Genomic DNA, 18,997 nt, shown 5'->3' on the forward strand with positions numbered 1-18,997 from the left:
TTAATAAATACAATATAATGAAAATAGAATATGGCTTTTATTAATTTATATCATTTACGTATACGGTCAACAAAAGTAAGTTTGCTAAGCAATAATTTGTCTTTAATGTGTGTACATATCGTAACAATATTGTAATGCAATCCTTGAATCACACATAAGAATTCATTTATTCATAGATTTAACGTACAGTTATATCATTTAGTTAATATTGTCATCACTATAACTGAAATGTTTTTTATACAGCTGGAACTTTAAAGAGTGATACAGTATAAATATAATATATTGTAATTAATGTTAGGGTATATAAAATAATACATTTTCAGAATTATCAATATGATACATATAACATTTTTAACTATAGAATATTCACATCACTTAACGCGCAGGAAAAACTTTGTTTCATTATAAAATTTAATCGATGACGATAAAATTTTATGTATTCATTAACAAATTTATCGTCAGTTGTATAATTTACATTTCGAAATAAGGCTGTACTTTCTCAAACTGATGCTGATTAATTGTTTGGGCGAAAATTATAAACTAAGTTATCTTTCCTTGAATTAAGATATGTTTGCATAAATTAAAAAAAGAATGTATAACCGTACCTGCAGCCTATTCTGTTTTTAAAATGTATTTACAGAATAAAGTAGCGAACATAACTCAGATATACATTTCAATTATCGCCCGTGTATTGCAAACATAATTTATGAACAGAAAAAAAAAACACGATAATTTAACATAATATTTTATAACATATTTTTTTATACAGAAAGTATTTATAATACAAATTGTATTTAATCATTTAACACGTTTTGTAACGATTCCATATCACTACTGCTTTCACTTTTGTGCAGCCTTTAAATCGGCATTTAATACTTTGATTGAATGAATTACGATCAAGCTTAAGTTACATACTCACTACTAAAACTTTAAAACATAATGTTAATAGTAATACTTTAAAAAGTCAACTAATGTTTTGCAATTTCACGATCGTGGAATGAGTAACGTTGATACATTTGTATGTATGCAGTATACTCTGTATTATTAAAACATTAATTATCGAATTATATTTAACAAAATCAATTTACTTTGTCCTAACGTTTGGATAACACTTATTTTACGAATTGCCGTACGATATATGCACCATGAAAATCTATTTAATGAATATAATAAAAGCATTTGGAACAAAACAGTTGATTGGTATTGTAGCATACGTTTTTACAACAAGACGAACTTTCCCTTTCACAGTAATATTCACAATTATCTTAATTTTATAGGTAACGCGCAACGTAATAAGTTTCATATCTGCAGAATTTCTATTCCGTCACGATGATGTCTTCCGTTTGTTATGTAGTACTATGTAAAATATGTAGGTTGTGCTATATTTAATTATGGGAACTTTAATACATTGATGTATACAGATACTTCCAGGAATATATGGTTATTACTGTTATAACAGATTAATTGCAATAACAGATTTCACAATATTTTCATTTGCCTTCTTTTTTTAAAGCTATAAGTTTTTCAAGGAAACAATTATATTATCAACTTGGTTTGTACTAAAATGTTTGTTCTTCAATGGAAATATAATCTGTCTTGAAATGAATGGAAATTTTTCAGTGTACATATATTCAAATGTTTGTTGCTAAAATTTATACAGATGATTGTACAATCTATTATGCACAGTTTATATTGAGCTAATATCAGAATACATACATCTCTCCAGGTATTTTTTTTGGTATACTATAAAAATATCATTTGGAGGGAAGGGGCTAATTGATTTACTGATGGAAGCAAGTCGGTACTACAAATGTGTTTACATTGAAAGTAAAAACTGTATCAACATTCTAAAAAATGCAAAACATTATATTTCACGTAAACAAAGGATACTGCTTTGTACGCACCTGCCTTAAGTACCTGGAGTTACTGAAGTATGTGTTATGTAAATGAAAGAATATTTATAATATAGAAAATAGGCTCTTCTTCAACAATTAAACCTTACTATCAACCATATCTACGTTGATTTTATAATACACATAAGGAAAATAATCATTTTGGCCAAATCCTAATCCTGGTATATCCACACTCTGTTTGGCCAGATATAAGAAAAGAAAAGATTATGTAATCAATTTTTATAAAAATAATCAAACCAAATGAGTTTAAAATAATTTATTGTTGAAACATTAAAACTTACGTCTTGATTTACTTGTGCTGCAGAAGATGCTGTAGCAGAAGAATCTAAGTGCGCATAAAGTTGGTTCAGAACATCACGTAATCGCCTTGCGCACTTTTTATGAGGATGTAACAAAATTGCTTGAAAATTTACAGGTAACCCGTACCTAATAAGTTGTAAATCTTATTATTTTTAAATATTAAAATTTAAAACATTAATAGTATTTAAATATTAAATAATTTATATCGTTACCTTAAGACAGATTCTACAAATACGCGCAAAGCTTTAACATGAATCCATGCACAAAAACACTCACTGAAATTAACTTTCAACCAACGTACAAGAGGACCAAATTGTTTCTTTTTATCAGTTACCAATTTCGTTATCTCATTCTTTCCTATAATGCAATTTAATTAATTTCACGATTACAGGTAACAACACAACGAGTCTTATTATAAAATTAAGAAATGCAAAAATTAATTATTAAAATAACATGTTAAAAATACCTGCTGCCAGTTCTTCTTCGTTGTATGTAAAATCACGGACAATAAATTTCTTTTCACGAGCATGTAACTTAAATTCTTCAATAACTTTTTTAAATAAAGTGACGGTAAACAATCCGTATTCAGAATCTTGATTAATAAGTTGCGTGCTACGCGGTACAATCATATCTGTTAATTTTTCATATCCGCTGTACCATTCATGGAAATTCGCTCTGAACATTTCACAAAAAAGTTGTTTAATTGATTAATTTTATAACTTGTAAAAATAGAAATTGTGTAGGAATTCAAAACAAATTTACCTTGGCACAATTACAAGCAAGGTGGTCAAGTATTCACTATCCAAGACGAAGTGCTCTTTCTTCACTAAATCTGCTAAATTTCTTGTTAATAAGCTTCCTCTACATAACAACAATTATTTAATATTATCAATTTTGAATAAATTAATTAAAATAGAAATCGATGAAAATTTAATAATATATAAAATACTGTTTAATTAACATTAATCGATAAAATAGTATACATTCGAGTATAACTTACGTTTGTTTCTTTTCAAGATTTTGCAAGCTTCCTTTCAAATTATTATACGTTGTAGATTTCGTTTTAAGGTCTGCATCAATTTGACCCACTTGCTTGCTGATAATATCAGCGATATTTCTTAATGATTGCTTGATAGGATATTTTGCCATATCCCACTGGAATCGAGTTATATATGATGGTAGATCACCTAGTAAATTTAAAATTTTAGTGTAATTGTTCTGTGCGGATATCTATATTTACTTCTAATATAAATATTCAAACAGAGCTTGTAAAATTTCCAAAAATATGGAATAATAAGTCACATGCAATGTTTAAATCACATGTAATAGACGGTGCTTAATGTGCTTACAAATGCGGTACTGAAAATATTCTTAATGATTTGATAAAGTATTTGGTAAGCTAAAAATGATAAAGCTCTGTTGAATTGTCGACATATTATTGTACAAATACAGAACTGTACTGTATCCACAAATTGTATGCTCTATGTATTTAAAACATTTTGCGTGACGGAGATATTTTGAGTTTATGGAAAAGATCGCGCGTCGGAAAATCTATCTTCTTTCTTTATATTTATAAATTTACGTTTTGTACGTCTGCGTGTGTACAATAAAATTATGCATATATATATATATATATATATCTAATTAAAAATTAATATTAGCTGAATCACAATTAAAATAATTTTCAGATCGACTCTGTGATAAGGAGAGTATTGGCAATATAATGAGAAAATAGAGAAAGACTGTTTCTACTGAACTTATTTCTTGATTCTAGTACGCTTCTTACTTATTATTAGCGTTACGAGAATAAGCAAGACATTAACGAAAATACAGCATGCAAACATTAATGTATAAAAGCATTATACGTTATCAATTCTTTCTTATTGTGAGATTCTAGTTAATTTAAAATAAAGTTAAACTTCTCCTTTTTAACGAATAATTTTATTATGTAGACATCAGTTCAAATTATTTAACTTATTTATATATCTGTAATGATGAAAAAGAATTGCTCGTAAATTAAGTTTGAATGAAACAAGCATCACGCATTCCAGCTGATACTTTTATTTCATTGAAATTTTTCTCATTACATCATTAGTTAAAACGTTCATTCAAACAAAATTTATGGTAACTCTGCAATTAGAAGGAACTTTGAACTATAAGTTATTATGCTCTTTCATGAAACTGTTGATTAATCTATTTTGAATGAATAAGCACGCACGCACGCATGCACGCACACCTGGTTCATTAGAATATTAATATAAACAGCTACTATCAAAATAATAACGATCACCGATGCTGTGTAATATAAATCCTCTTTCGTATCTTTTAAAAGATATCGTGTTATTATATTAATGACCTATGTGATATATAGCATCAGCAATAGTAACATAGACACGATAAACGTCTAAGCTAAAATATTTAAGCGGTCCCATGCTAACTGTTCATGAGATACTTCATAAGAGTTGATCAGTAGGATGTTTTTTTGTGACATGGATTACTTGTAGTGTTGAAGGGTACTGAGCATCATATTGTCATCAAAAATCTATCTGATCATGCGAAACAGTATTTTTATAAGTCCATGTACCGATCGATAAGTGTTTAAAAAATTTTCTCAGTTAATTGTGTCTTATCTGTAATCTGTGCAAACGTCCATAATACATATGTGTACATGTATTACAGTTTGTGCAGTATTTGTCTTTCAATGAAAATTATAGAAGGTAACAATTTGAAAGCACGTAAAAGCTAGGTATAGGAAAATTGCTAACAAATATATCGAAAGAAATAAAATAATATAATATAGTGTCATTGTAATGAAATATATCATATTAATTTCTTATCATTATTCTTAAACCATACTTTAGATCATATTTACGAGTATCACGAGCTTTGTTTTTTACAAATTCTTCTATTACTTGATCATAAATAATAATGTTCTCTTTTTTTTACAAACCACTTTGTTTAAATTACTTAATTAACTCAATGTATGTAATGTTGAAATAATTACATATCAAACTTATCGCACTAACACATTCTAATTTCGTTAAATACTTGTAGAGAAAGATTTTATCAAGTATTTATCTAAACATGTATCTTTTAAAAATCATATCTAACAAAAATTTAATATCTAAGAGAATTAAAGCAAAGTATGGTATAAGAGAACACGAAATAGGAAAAAAAATATATATATAAAAAGAAGCAGTTAAAATGTAAAACAAGAATAGGTTGATCGTGATTAAGGTAATACACTATGTGTTCATTCATTCGTCCACAGCACCTGGAACAATTGATATCGAATGATTTCCGAAAAAAAATATATTCATATCAAATAGAATACTTTTATGTTATTAGGAACCATCTTTTCTTTTAGGTTGAATAGTTTTTTTTTTCTTTTTTATGTACTTTGTATAAGAATTGTGAAGTATTTAGTCACCAATAGGACGCAGGAGTGAAAAAGAACTAGAGAGAGAGCTAAGAACTTAAAACAATACTAGAGCATTTCCCGAAAAAATAAAAAAAAATTCAACAATGTACGCACATTTGCAGCAATTAAAAATGTGCAAGGACATGGTAGCTGTCTTTGTTATCTTCGAATGGTTTTAAATTCCTGCGTGCACAAGAAATTAAACATCGATTGTGACATCATCAAGGAAATTATTCGAATAAAAATATTCGACATACTAGAATTCTGTATAACTTGAATCGTAAGCTAAGTAAACTAAGCTAAGTATTTAGTTTTCCTTTTGGTACTGTCTCACTTCGTGTATGCTGTAAGCACTCGAGAGAGATTGTCATGACTTTTCTAACAAGTTTGCTTCGTTCATTTTTCACAAACTCTGTCCTCAGTATGCAAATATATATGTACAAATAGTTACTAATATAAATAAAATCGTGTTTTTCGAATGCAATGCAAATTTAATTGTAACAAAGTGTAGTAAATTTATTATAGTGACAAAAAGGAAAATAAAATAGGTAATAAGCAATGCTTTCTCGTCTGACATAGCACATTAACATTTAAAAAAGACCTTTAAATAATTTATTACATCAGAGGCAAGGTTTGGCGCAAAAATATTTTAGCATTACAAACATTGCATATGTAGTGCAGTTGTGCAGAATCGACATTGAAGGGAATAGCGCACTAGGATCATAAAGACGCTTTCAGTATCTATGGATTTCAATTTGGATAGTATCCAAACGATTGTGAAACGAGTATCAATTATCCTCTTTTTTCTTCTCCCTCTAAAGCAAAAAGCTGCATGCGAATATCTCGTTAAAAACTTTCAAAAATACTATGAAATGACAACCTCTCTCTTTCTTTCTCTCCCTCTCTTTCTCTCGCTTGCTTTCTCGCTCTCCCTCTCTTTCTCTCGTTCTCTCCTATATCTACCTCCAAAGGAGATAAAAAAGACAAGACAAGAATCGGTCGCTAAAACGGGCGAATCACGAGGTGCACAGGAAAATAGGTTCGAACAAGTCTCGCAGCTATGTTTGGGGGGAATAAAAGGTTCGACGGGGTTGACCTGGCGGTGATAGGACGGGTACCTGGATTGGGCAAATTGCCGCTATGGTCTTGGTCTTGGTCTTGGTCTTGGTCGTTGTTTTGGTCCGCATCGTCTTCGTCGTCGTCGTCGTTGCCGAGTGATTTGCGATTGGAGGTAGTAGATCGATCTGCTTTCTCAGTGGTCCGAGGACGCGTCGCTGACTGCCACCTGGTCTCTCCTTCGCTGCTACAGTTTGATGAAAGGGAAAGACTCGGACTCGTAGGAGTGGGACTTGGAATAGGTGTGGAAGAGGTAGAAGCAGCGCACCAATGCGCATGGTAGCATGAATATGCTGACGAGGGATCATTCGATGAACGGACATCACAGATGCCTTGAGGGCTGTGTGATGATCTCTTTTCGATGTCTGGATGATTGTGAAGTTTATGGCTATGATGATGCTCGTGATGATGGTGATGATGATGGTGACGCTGGTGATGATGCTGACCTAAACAGGCGGCCGGTTCTGGTTCACATTTCTCCGATTCCCTCCACTGCTTGTGGTGCTCCCTTGAAGTCTTGTGTGATGGGGTGACGGGGGTGTTTGGCGGGGTGTCCGGACCCCCTTCGGGGCTCGAGCTCTCCCCATCCACTGACGTTTGACCTATCCATTACAGCCCAGTCCCAATCTCCGCGCGATTTTTTTCTTACGTCTCGTTCAACTATTATTGCGTCCTACGCAAATGCCTAACGACAATGCTGTCGAAACTCAATCAAAATAACTCAAGAAAAAAAAGAAAGGAAAAACACGGAGTATTTAGCGCATACAAACTTCTAACGTGGAACAAATCCTAATAAAGGTTTAATCGCGATAATACACAATTCCTGTAGATGAACATTTGTTCATACTATAAGCAGAGAACTTCTTATCGTTTAATTTTTACAAATATGACTATTATCGAAATATCGAAATTATAATGATAAACAAAATATTCACTTTATGAAATTTCTATGCAAAATATTAATACGTTAAATTTATTCATTTTTAAATAATTATACGTATATAAATATGCACACCTCATGATTACATTATTTAATTATTACTCAAATTTTTGGTACTGTTGCTGACAACTTACTATTGATTCTTCTTTTTCTATTATAAGAACTTTGCAATTAAAAATAAACTGATTGTCACCCAGAGCTTCGAGTCGAATCTTCGATAAATACTCCGACGTGGCGAAAAGCAAAGAGAAAAAGAAACAAGGAAGAAATAGAAACAAATATAAAACAATATATAATTAAAATGAACAAAAGAACTGAAGATTGTATGTGCAAATGATATGCAATGATATAAACTTAAACTGCAAATGATTAACAATGCCAAGGGAAAATAAACAAAAGAACTGAAGAAAAGAGGAAAGAAATCCATATAACAACTAATTGGAGCTTGGTGACCACAGTAACCCAAGCAACTCCTTGCGTCCTTTGTAAATTTTTAACAATAAGTGTGGTCCATACATCTAGATCTCTGTACATTTGAAATCTTTCATCTATATTTCAATATACGATGATACTGCATGTTTGTGTATCAAAATTTTTTTGTAGTTTTATACATCTTTGATGGTGCACATGTATGAGCATTTGTTAATAAAATAATAAGGTAGGGAAATAGGGTTAATGTGGTCCAAATTAAACAAAGCAAGCCAAGCAACACCACAAATATGAGAAAATTATCCGTATTAAAAAATTAATCAAATGAATTCTAACCCAATTATAGTAATAAGCGTTCTACAGATATATAAATTGTATGCCAGAATATGATGTGTACCACCATATTTTGTACATTGAACAAAATCTTCAATTTTCAAATGAAGTAAAGAATTAAAAGAAACATTGATTTTATGCAATTAAATAAAATCATACCATACTGACTATAACAGACTTACACAGCCTACATTACTCATAAAAATAAATATGCATATATAATTTTTTGTTTTTTTCTTAAGGATAATTGTACAGATTATTTGATTATTTATTTAAAATTATGCATATGTAAAATTCTCACTCTTGCTTTCAATTCTATAATTTATGGTACATATCATATTTAAAAATACTAATTACTATGCGTTATAGCCATAATTACTTTGCCTGTATATTATCCTCAATAAAAAAACATATCTATTAAGAGAATTTTGTAAAAAAAATAATATTGTTGATATGTTATCATTAGCGTACACAGACAAAATTTTGTTTTTATCTATCAGTCTATTAATGTAGGGTACTGAGGAGAATAAGGATCAAAGACTCTAACCGTGCTATTGTTATTATCAATGAATAAATTAAAATTTTAAGAAATCAACTGATACATGTTTAAGATTTTCATTAAAAAAAAATTCTAAGTTGTGTGCATGTTTTGTGTCGTGTATAGTATTCATTGATGTCTTTGCCAACCAATATTATTTTATTGTTAAAACATTGTACACAAAAAATCGATCGATACCTGTTCACAAGGGTCCAAAAGAAAAATATGTAATAGCATCAAATGGCACTTTAAGAAATTTTTGAATTTAAATATTTTACTTTATGAACTGTAACTTTAAATGAAAAAAATTATTTACACGATTTTGGACCCTTGAATTTTTCGATAATCTATTCTCTTCTATTGGAGGATAGATATTTTAAATTAAAGAGCAAATTCTAAAAACTCAAGCACAACAATGTTTGTACTCACTATTGTTGGCCAAAAGATTTTCATGTAGCTTGTCTCTTTGATCTTCCAAAACTTCTCCCAGATATGTTGCCACCTTGCGTGTTACTTGCTCAACATAAGCATCAAGTTTCCCTAAATCATCTGACAAACCAACCAGTTGGTCCAATGTTCCCACCTTCAAATCTGGGATATGAAATTTGTAGTTGACCGATAATGAGTGTTGCTTTGATGTCAAATTGTTCATGGTTTCCCATGTCTGTTGGCATGTTTTATCCCCCGGTGCAGATATTAACCAATACTCTGTCATTTTGGATAGTATTCCAATATGATTGTTTTATTGTATCTGAAACATTGTATCATATAGTATATTATATGTATATATATATGCATACTTTAATGTATTGTACAAACTTATGTGAAATACAAAATCTTTTTGTACTTGCATTAGATTCTTTACAAATTAAACTCTTATCACATCCTAAATATATAAAATAGTTAAAATTGTATTTCATACCACTCATGTCCAGATGACATGTTCATCTTTTTATTTTACCGCATCATATTATCATCATAACCATTCAATTTATTTCTAGCAAATTATTTTTCCCTTTAAATCAAAATTACTCTGTAAAGGAGAAGGTAGTTTTGTCAACAACCACCTGCTTCATTTTCAAATGTCAGCTTATCGATTTGACGTATAAATTCTACGATCCTAAAAGCGTTAATCATTGATTCTGTGCGCATATAAGAATTGTTGGTGCGAGGTTTGACATTGTTTAACAATTTCAAAATATAGACAGAGCCTTGAAATATTAAACAAAAGAAGGGGGTGTGGCACAAACGTATTTCTTTAACTGCGGTATTATGTAATTAGGCGCGCTTTCCACGTGACATATACTAAGTGGAAGAATGGCGCGCCGAACTTATAGAACGATCAATATAGGGAAATGACAAGTGTACACGAAATTACAGACGAAATAGGATGGCCTTGAATGGAGACTGATTGTGCAAATATTTCAGTATGTAGTCGAGCTTATCATTGAAATGACTTAATGGCGTCTACTAATAAACCACTATAAAATCGATAACAATAGATCTCGTTTATTTCTTAAAAAATGCGTCCCGTATTAAATTCCCGACGATCTGGTAATATAATTAAATCAGCTTAACGAATACACGACATACTGCGTTTAATCATACGAAAACACGCAGGACGACCGTTTGACAGCACTTTGCAATTTCAATTAATCGCAAAACATGGGTTAGTAGCACTTTTTGGTTTTCCGTTCAGCCGTAATCTCTGCTGTAATCGATTCATTTCGAATGAGAAACAAACTGTCTCTACTTACGTTCGAATATCGTGAATTCCACTTTTATTTAGAGAACACGGCAGATGCTTGAATTTCTCAGGAAATTCAAAACATTCGCTGTTCTAGTCACTCGTCGTCGAAACCATCAGAAACCATTGTGACCTCACGTGATGACAATTGTGTGCTGCTGCCTTGCGACCCGCCCGGCAACTAAAGCATAAACTAAAGGGGAACATCATCAGCTGACTCGGAACCTATCCGCACTAATCGGTATTGTTACCAATCGATCCGGAAGTACTGTTTAAAAACTTTTAATTACGTGTTAAAATAATGTCAGATATTCTTTCCTAAACACTTTTTCACTTATCATTTTTATGCGATATAAAAATAAATTATCTAAAATTTATGTTATTCCAACGGCAACGATATTATTTATATTTATTGCAAAAACGCATTCGTTGCATGAGAAAAGTTGGTAGCGCTGTAATAGGCTACATATGTATGCATTTGTACACTGTCACTTGAACATTAGCTTAGTTATTTCTATGATCCACAATAGTGTTTGACGTAGATCTTCTTAAGAGGAAATAACTTATAATTGTTCTTCGATTTAATTCTACGATTTATCATGGGTTGCGATGGTGGAACTATTCCTCGTAGAGATGAACTCGTAAGAGTTAAGAAGAAGCCGGAACAGGTATTTTTGTCATTTATATATTACACGTAAACATTGATCCTTTTTATGTGTCACGTATCTAAAAATTAAGTTATTAATCAAATTATATATGTCACTATAATTATTTGCAGAAAGATAAAGAAGCGGAGCTAGCATTTAAATGGAGACATTGCACGATAAAACAATTACCATTACAGCCACCAGTTGTTGGCTGTGCTTTAGGCAGACTCTATAGTAAAGAATCAGTATTGGAAGGTCTTCTTGACCGAAGTACACTTCCAGAGTCAGCACAACACATTAAAACCTTGAAAGATGTAAAGAATCTGAATTTGACTGCAAATCCAGCATTTGACGGTAATAAGGCTAAGAAGGGTGACTGTTATACCGATGAAAGAAGAAGTCCATATATTTGTCCACTTATTGGACTGGAGATGAATGGCAAATATAAATTCTGCTTTCTATGGTCCTGTGGCTGTGTAATGAGTGAAAAAGCAATTAAAGAAGTTAAAAGTAAAGTATGTAATCACGTTTCAACTATGAACATAAAAATATAAGATAAAAAGTTTCCTTTTGATCCTTTTAATATTTTTGAAATAAGCATGTAATTATTTATTCATTCTATCGTTTTCCAGGTATGTCACCAATGTCAACAACCCTTTGTTGAAACAGATGTCGTTGTTATAAATGCAGAAGGTGATGATCTGAAGTTAATGGAAGAGAATGCTGTACTACGAAAAGCTGCACAAAGAAAATCTAAAAAGCAGAAACATAATGAAGATAATCAAATACAAGACACAAAGCAAGATGAAGTACCTAAGAAAAAGATAAAAAAGGAGGACACAGGTTCTGCTACGAAAATTAATAGCAACAGAACTGAAGCTGAAGATCCAGCATATAAAAAAGTTAAAGATAATTATAGTGTTGCTAAAGATCCCAAAGCATCAGAAGTCTTCAAGAGTATTTTCACTACTCATAAGTCTGCAGCAGCACAAGATAGAGCACATTGGATTACATATAATCCATTTTACAATTGAATTATAATTTTAACGTAAATATTTTAATGTGAATGTTACATTTGTAGAATGCATTGGACATACAGACATAAATGTAAAACGCACTGTAAACATTGAATTAATTCTATCTGAATAAATAATAGTTTTATTTATAAAAACAGTTTTATTTGTATGGAATTTTTGTTTTTATAACCTATCTTAAAAATTAGTCACATTTTTAGGCTTATAATATTATCTTACTTCATGTTTATTCTGTAACAAAAATGTTTGATGTCATATAAAAGTCTAATAATTATTACATATCACAAGTTAATATTAATGGAAATAATATATTTTTCATAGATATACCTGTTTGGTTAAAGTACATGAATGTTCTGTAAATTAAAAGATTAAAATGTTTGGAAAAATACAAACATATAAAATATTATCAATATTGCATCTAAAATGATATTTCTTTCTTCTATCATATGAACTTATGTTTACTTTGTTCTATGTATGTACTTTGCTCTCTCTTTTTCTCTCTCTTCTCTTCCCTAATATATTATGATATATATGTATTTTCATTTGCAAGGAATTTACATGTTAATTTTTATGCCTCTTAAAATGAATACAGAGAGAGAAAAGTAACACAATAATCCTGTATTTTGTGATAATCAATCAACAGAAATTTGCGTTATATGAAATTAACACATAAAATTTATCAAAATAATTTATACAAGAGTTTTCAAAATTTATGTTGAGTACTATATATTTAAAGGCACATAACCGTTATATTTGTTATATTTTTTAAGCGTTCTTATACCACCGATAATTAAACATTATCCTGATGTATTAATTGATGATTTGTTAAATACACAATCACATTTGAGGCACTCTGCGCAGAGAAATTGTTTGAATAACTCTACGTAATCTACCCACCGTTCGTTTTCTCCGAGAATGCCTTTTTGTTATTAAGCAATTCCATCGATTTAATAAGTAGAGAAATATACCACCAACAATTACTATTCCTGTCATGTAACTCCACTTACTTGTAAATATTATGCTATCATTTTCATCATTCTCTTTCAATTCATCAATATTAATTTGCTCTGTGTGGTGCAATGTAGGAATATTTGCACCTCCAACACGTCTCCTAAGCCATAATGGGCTTGAGTCTTGTACAACTGGGTTCATTGCGACTAACGTGTTACCGACAGACAACAATTTTTGAGGCTTGTAGAGATTTCTGGAATGAAATTCAATTAACAGGTTATTCTCGAGTTCAGGGATTTTATTGAGCTATTTAGTGCCATCTTCGTTTTGAAAAACCAGTCAGCATTGCGTTTCTGTTGTGCGGTCAGTCAAGTATACAACAAACAAATGCAGGCACTGATTTCTCAAAACTGATATTGGCTTGGCTGAGTTAATTTCCAGGAAGGAGCAACTTTTTTTTGTAACTGGCCAAAAGTAGAGAGATAATAAACTATAAATTTATAAATGAGACCATTGATTTGATTTTAATGGTTTTCTATTATTTAGTATGAAGTTTCGATGCCTTTTATCCATTTAAACCTTTCAACACACAAGGCTGGCTGCAAGAATTACTGGCTTTGCAATATAAGGCATGTATTTGCGCATTAAACTTCCTTACGTGTCATACGCTAATGCACCGTATGTCGTATGTTGTTCATCCCTGGCCTAAACCCATAAACTCAAGAATGGTATGATAATTTTATTTATTCAATGGAGTTTAATAAAATTTATGATAACTTACATAGGGACAGATTCATTTACAGGTTTTGGAATAGCAGGAGTAATTGTAGGGCAAGATGGAAATGGTCTAATATGACCAGAGTTGGTACTTTCAGGCAGTAACACTTTACTATGACGTTTCAAATGGCTACCATCCATACGTTGTGGTAATTCATTACTATCCAAGATACTAGATCTCTCAAGAAGTTTAGCCTTAGTTTGGCTTTCACCTGTAAATACTGTCGCGATATGTCCTGTTGTTGTGTATTCCAGTATAGCATCAAGCATCCAAAAACAAGCTGAAATAAATTTCCATTACATCAAATAATGAAAAACAATATGATTATTAAGTTAACGGTTTTGTAATAGAAGTGTACGTTTCTGTAAATGACTGTCATCAATGCAATTTGAATCTCCATATACTACAATTCTGCCTGGTACAATATTTGTTTGATCTTTCACATTATTATTTTCCACATTTTCTCTTTCTGGTGTCACATTATTACTGTGATTATCATGATACTTTTCTTTAAAACCTATACGACTAGTCGTTTGGTAAAGTCCAAGTATTGGTACTGCCATGGTAGATTTTGATTCTGACTCAAGAAGGAGTTCTTGACCTTGATCATGTAATTCAGCATAAAGGGTAACACCATCCTTTGGAAACCTAAATTACGAGTAAAAATATGAAAATATATTTAAATACATATATAAGTAACTTAAAACATACATTAAAATATAAAATACATTATATATGACATGTAGTAACATGCAGAGTGGTTCAATAACTTTGACAATTTTTATTATCTCAGATATCTTCAATAATATCAAAAATTGTTTCAGATAAGAGTTGAATGATTTCAGATCAGTTTGTGTATTTACTTAATATAATATCTTAGTTTAGTAAAAGCTGATATAAATACAATTGGATTTTTATATTATCGTACCGAGTAATTGTGGTACCAGAAGCAAAAGTTACAGGTGGATGTTGACCAAGAGTAAATTGACCATTGCGTACTTGGTCTCCAAATGCAATTCCCCAATTAGGATACAGTAAGTCATTTAAAGCTGGAACATTCGCACCTCCTGTATCTGGTATCCACCATTGACGAGTATTTTCGTCGTAAAATTTTACTTTTCTCATAACAGTGACATTATACCAATCTGCAAATACAACTACAGAAAGACCTTCTTCTACATCTTTCCTCAATTTGGCTACCTGGGAAACACAGTTCATTTTATAAGTTCAGGATTATTTGATTGAATGTTTTCAAAACTAGCGCTATTGAATTACAAATATGTGTACTATTACCTCTTCAGGAAAAAATTCTTCTTCACTATCAACAATAAGTAAAGTACCATAGTTTTTGGCATTAAAACATGTAAATTGAGCACCAAGTACCTCTAAATAGTAACCAGCATTACGTAAGTGCTGATACATGTCTTTAAAATTAGTATGGATATGATCACCATTCCAATCGAGTGGATCGTTTTTTGCACGTAGGTCGTCTCGTGGGAAATATCCAGGAGGATATCGTAAATTATGATACTGATCCCATAGAACACGCTTACTATAGAGCAGATATTACTTAGTTTTAATAACACTGAACAGTTCCTTAATATTTTTGTATACTTACTGTCGCGGAGGTGTAGGAATAACTTTTGCTTTCAAAGGTAGTTCTATCTTAGACTGCCTTGCTTTCTCTTCTCCATCACTTGGTGGTGATTCAATTGTTACAGATATATGACCTATGTACATTGAGCAGGGTAATAAGTTATATTTCATTAAAATATATTAATGATATTAGAAATGTAAATAAAAACAAATAAAATAATATAAACCTTGTGCTATGCCTTGCCAGTCACGAGCAGACGGTGGCACGGTTATAGCAACTGCTAGCCATCCAGACCATGGCCAAAGAACATCACTATAAGTTACGGATATATCAATTCGTTCACCGTTACCATTGCCGGCATATGGATGCCATACAAGATCTGCTACATGTCCAGATACTCCCAAGCCATTTATTATAGTTATATTTACAATTGTAGGCATACCAGAATGGTACACAGCTTGCGTACAGTATGGCCACATATACTGACATTCAGTTAGATCTATATAACTGGTAATGAAACATAATTTATATATAGTTGTTGATTTGTAATGCATTTAAAAAAATATAGTATAAAAAATTACCTTGGGCTAAGTGTAGCGGTAGGCGTATATGAACGAAGAAAGTGGAATGCTCGTAATAAGTCTAATTTTCCAGCACCTTGTTCAAACATTCCAACTCCAGGTAAACGACGTGCAGAACCAAGTAATGCTTGTTTCATGCTTGCCGGAGTTACCTTTAATAGAAAGATTGAATAGAAAATAGTTATCATGTTGAAGGATTTTTGTTTTTTAAAATGTAACGTTTTGAAATATAATTACTCTTTGTTTAATAGGTTGAGATCCATCTGTCTGTACAAATCCACTAGCTAAAAGTGCTACTGCTCCAGCAACAACAGGACTTGCAACAGATGTTCCAGACAAGGTTCTACAACCAGTTTGTAACGCTGAACCTCGTACTCCTGATCCATATGTAACTAAATCAGGTTTAACTCTTCCATATCCATAAGGTAATTCCCATGTTGTCATACCACGCGATGAAAATCTTGCAATTTGATCTTCCCAGTTAATTCCACCTACACCAATAACATCCATCTGATCTGCAGGATTGTTTAAGGTACTGTAATTAAATAAAACTAAATTCATTGACATGCGTTATGAAATTAAAAAAAGTTAATACAAAGGAAGCACTTTATTTTTTACCCATATAAAGGACCATCATTGCCAATTGCAGAAACCATAATTACACCATTTGCTGTTAGTTCCCATACTTTATCAACAAATGGATGATCCATAAAATCTGGTCCTCCAATACTAAGATTCAATACTGTAACTTTTGTAAGAATAGCATAATTGAATGCATCCAAAAACCATGATGTATATGATACCTATAGATAATAGAATGATTTCTTATGTGTTTTGGAGTTAAGAAGAAATAAGTATGGATGTAATAATATAAACATACTTGAGTGTTAGTAAAAACTCGAAAAATATGAAGTTCAGCATCTGGTGCAAAACCAAGGCAATCTATACAAGATGATGCAATGACTCCAGCTACAAATGTTCCGTGACCTAAACCATCTTCTAACGTCTTTTCATTTGTCCAATTTGAACGTTCTTTAATTTTTTTAAAATGTGGATGACTAGCTGCTAGTCCTGTGTCAAATATTGCTACCTAACAATAATTATTATGTAATATACATTATTTATGTCTTAAATGTTTTCATTCGGTAAAACATGTGAATAAACTGGAGAGCTCACCTTAACGCCATTTCCAGTAACACCCATACCCCACAAAGCATCAGCTTGAAGTATACTTGTAATTTGCCTTGGTATAGCTCTTAGTAATCTACGTGATGTATGGCGATTGGTTGATTGCCAGAATTGGTTGTTCTAAAATTTATGCATTTTATGATAATTAAATTCTCTTAAACATACAATATATTCTTGAATATGTGCATTAAAAAGCTTACTGTTACAAACTCACATAGTTGTTAATTTTTCTTTTGAAATTTTTATATTCTGGAAAATCAACATCTTCTGATGCATTAACAAATTTTAAACTTCTTTGTACTAGTCTCTGAGGTGTTACCCTCCTAATAAGAGGATGATCAGTTAAAGCATTCAGACCATTACGCTTATCCGTTTCTTCCAAAAGAACAACATCAAAGTCACTAGGGTAACTGCTGGCCAAATTGTTACGAAATAAAATTTTCCATTTATGAATACCAGACGTATTCAATGCAGCTTTTATGTAATTTTCACGCGTGTGTGGCTTATAATATCCTTTAAACGCAACGATATATTCATTTTCAACAATCCTGCTGGCAAAATGGACTTTTACTTGATTAAGACTGTTGCTGTGGTATGGTAATTTGTTGTTCGTAGAATCATTGCTTTCCAATGAACAATTAATTTGATTACGAGATGATTCGATTACAATACTAAGTAGTAATAATAAAGAGACATATAGCCAACATGTGTGTGGCTTCATACTATTAACATCAACTGAAAAGTATAGAAAAAATGATTAAAGAAGAACACAAATGAGATTATAGTATAGAATACTACGCTTACGATAATGTAAGATAAATTAATAATGATAAAAACGAGAATAATTAATGAAGAAAAAAAATTAATTGTGAATGTGTATATCAAAGCATGATACGTAAGCCATATTTTTAACTTTGACCGTACACATTCTTATACTTTGATTGATATTTGAAAGTGTTATTTATGACCAATATAGCTCATATTTAATTCAGCTTGTGTTAAAGTTTAGATTCTTATTAGAATTCATGCACAAATATACTGTATTTTATATAAAACTTACATGTAGTAGAAAGACATAATTTGTTAAATCGTATTTTTCTTAACCATGCTTTTTCTTAATGTTACAAACAATAACGAAGCAATGTAATATCTTCTTGTTTAGTTAACGTTTGAATAATCTAAAAACGATGTATATAAAGACGTTTTCTTATTATTAAAATCTTGTTTTGATGTGTCATAACCTTAACAAAAACGTTCTTAAAATAAAAATCCACTTCAAATGAAAGATCGAAATATTCGAGGCATGCATTGTTATTTAATACTTTTACGTCCCTTACTTCTCTGAATTATAACTTTGTTGCATCGAAATTGCACCAATGAATAATGGACAAACAAATCATAATGCAGTTTATTATCGTACTGTTTACAGGACTTCACATTATAGACTATTGATGTCAGTATCAAAAGAGTGAGTTATCTTGTAA

General features: G+C 31.1%; 3 protein-coding genes across 7 annotated transcripts; 1 reads left to right on the forward strand and 2 right to left on the reverse strand.

Annotated features, from left to right (window-relative positions):
* Positions 1-18: 18 nt before the first annotated feature.
* Positions 19-10,937, reverse strand: Vha44 (V-type proton ATPase subunit Vha44). Of its 3 annotated transcripts, XM_076899839.1 has the most exons (9): positions 10,748-10,937; positions 9,420-9,741; positions 6,753-7,352; positions 3,214-3,400; positions 2,976-3,074; positions 2,680-2,888; positions 2,426-2,570; positions 2,195-2,339; positions 19-2,087 (listed from the first exon to the last, which is right to left on the reverse strand). In XM_076899839.1, the coding sequence occupies exons 2-9, from the start codon at positions 9,703-9,705 to the stop codon at positions 1,992-1,994; spliced, it is 1,767 nt and encodes a 588-aa protein (XP_076755954.1). In that variant the 5' UTR covers positions 9,706-9,741; positions 10,748-10,937; the 3' UTR covers positions 19-1,991. The 3 variants fall into 3 exon arrangements, with proteins under 3 accessions (XP_076755954.1, XP_076755938.1, XP_076755946.1); XM_076899823.1 differs by lacking the exon at positions 6,753-7,352 and having other exon boundaries at positions 10,748-10,931; XM_076899831.1 differs by lacking the exons at positions 6,753-7,352; positions 10,748-10,937 and adding an exon at positions 9,838-9,856.
* A 105-nt stretch (positions 10,938-11,042) lies between these two features.
* LOC143426407 (replication termination factor 2) lies at positions 11,043-12,557 on the forward strand. The gene is made up of 3 exons (XM_076899850.1): positions 11,043-11,405; positions 11,516-11,899; positions 12,017-12,557. Exons 1-3 carry the CDS (start codon positions 11,337-11,339, stop codon positions 12,416-12,418), a joined length of 855 nt encoding a protein of 284 aa, XP_076755965.1. The 5' UTR covers positions 11,043-11,336; the 3' UTR covers positions 12,419-12,557.
* A 56-nt stretch (positions 12,558-12,613) lies between these two features.
* S1p (membrane-bound transcription factor site-1 protease) lies at positions 12,614-18,976 on the reverse strand. 3 transcript variants are annotated; one of them, XM_076899734.1, is made up of 15 exons: positions 18,851-18,976; positions 18,574-18,754; positions 17,728-18,248; positions 17,502-17,633; positions 17,206-17,415; positions 16,944-17,128; positions 16,563-16,860; positions 16,326-16,477; positions 15,971-16,251; positions 15,766-15,877; positions 15,441-15,699; positions 15,076-15,347; positions 14,506-14,795; positions 14,151-14,427; positions 12,614-13,622 (listed from the first exon to the last, which is right to left on the reverse strand). In XM_076899734.1, the coding sequence occupies exons 3-15, from the start codon at positions 18,232-18,234 to the stop codon at positions 13,256-13,258; spliced, it is 3,342 nt and encodes a 1,113-aa protein (XP_076755849.1). In that variant the 5' UTR covers positions 18,235-18,248; positions 18,574-18,754; positions 18,851-18,976; the 3' UTR covers positions 12,614-13,255. The 3 variants fall into 3 exon arrangements, with proteins under 3 accessions (XP_076755849.1, XP_076755859.1, XP_076755869.1); XM_076899744.1 differs by having other exon boundaries at positions 18,574-18,691; positions 18,851-18,953; XM_076899754.1 differs by lacking the exons at positions 12,614-13,622; positions 18,851-18,976 and adding an exon at positions 13,748-14,074 and having other exon boundaries at positions 18,574-18,714.
* Positions 18,977-18,997: the final 21 nt, after the last annotated feature.

This window comes from Xylocopa sonorina, chromosome 1 (genome assembly GCF_050948175.1).
Source record: "Xylocopa sonorina isolate GNS202 chromosome 1, iyXylSono1_principal, whole genome shotgun sequence".
Classification (NCBI taxonomy): domain Eukaryota; kingdom Metazoa; phylum Arthropoda; class Insecta; order Hymenoptera; family Apidae; genus Xylocopa; species Xylocopa sonorina.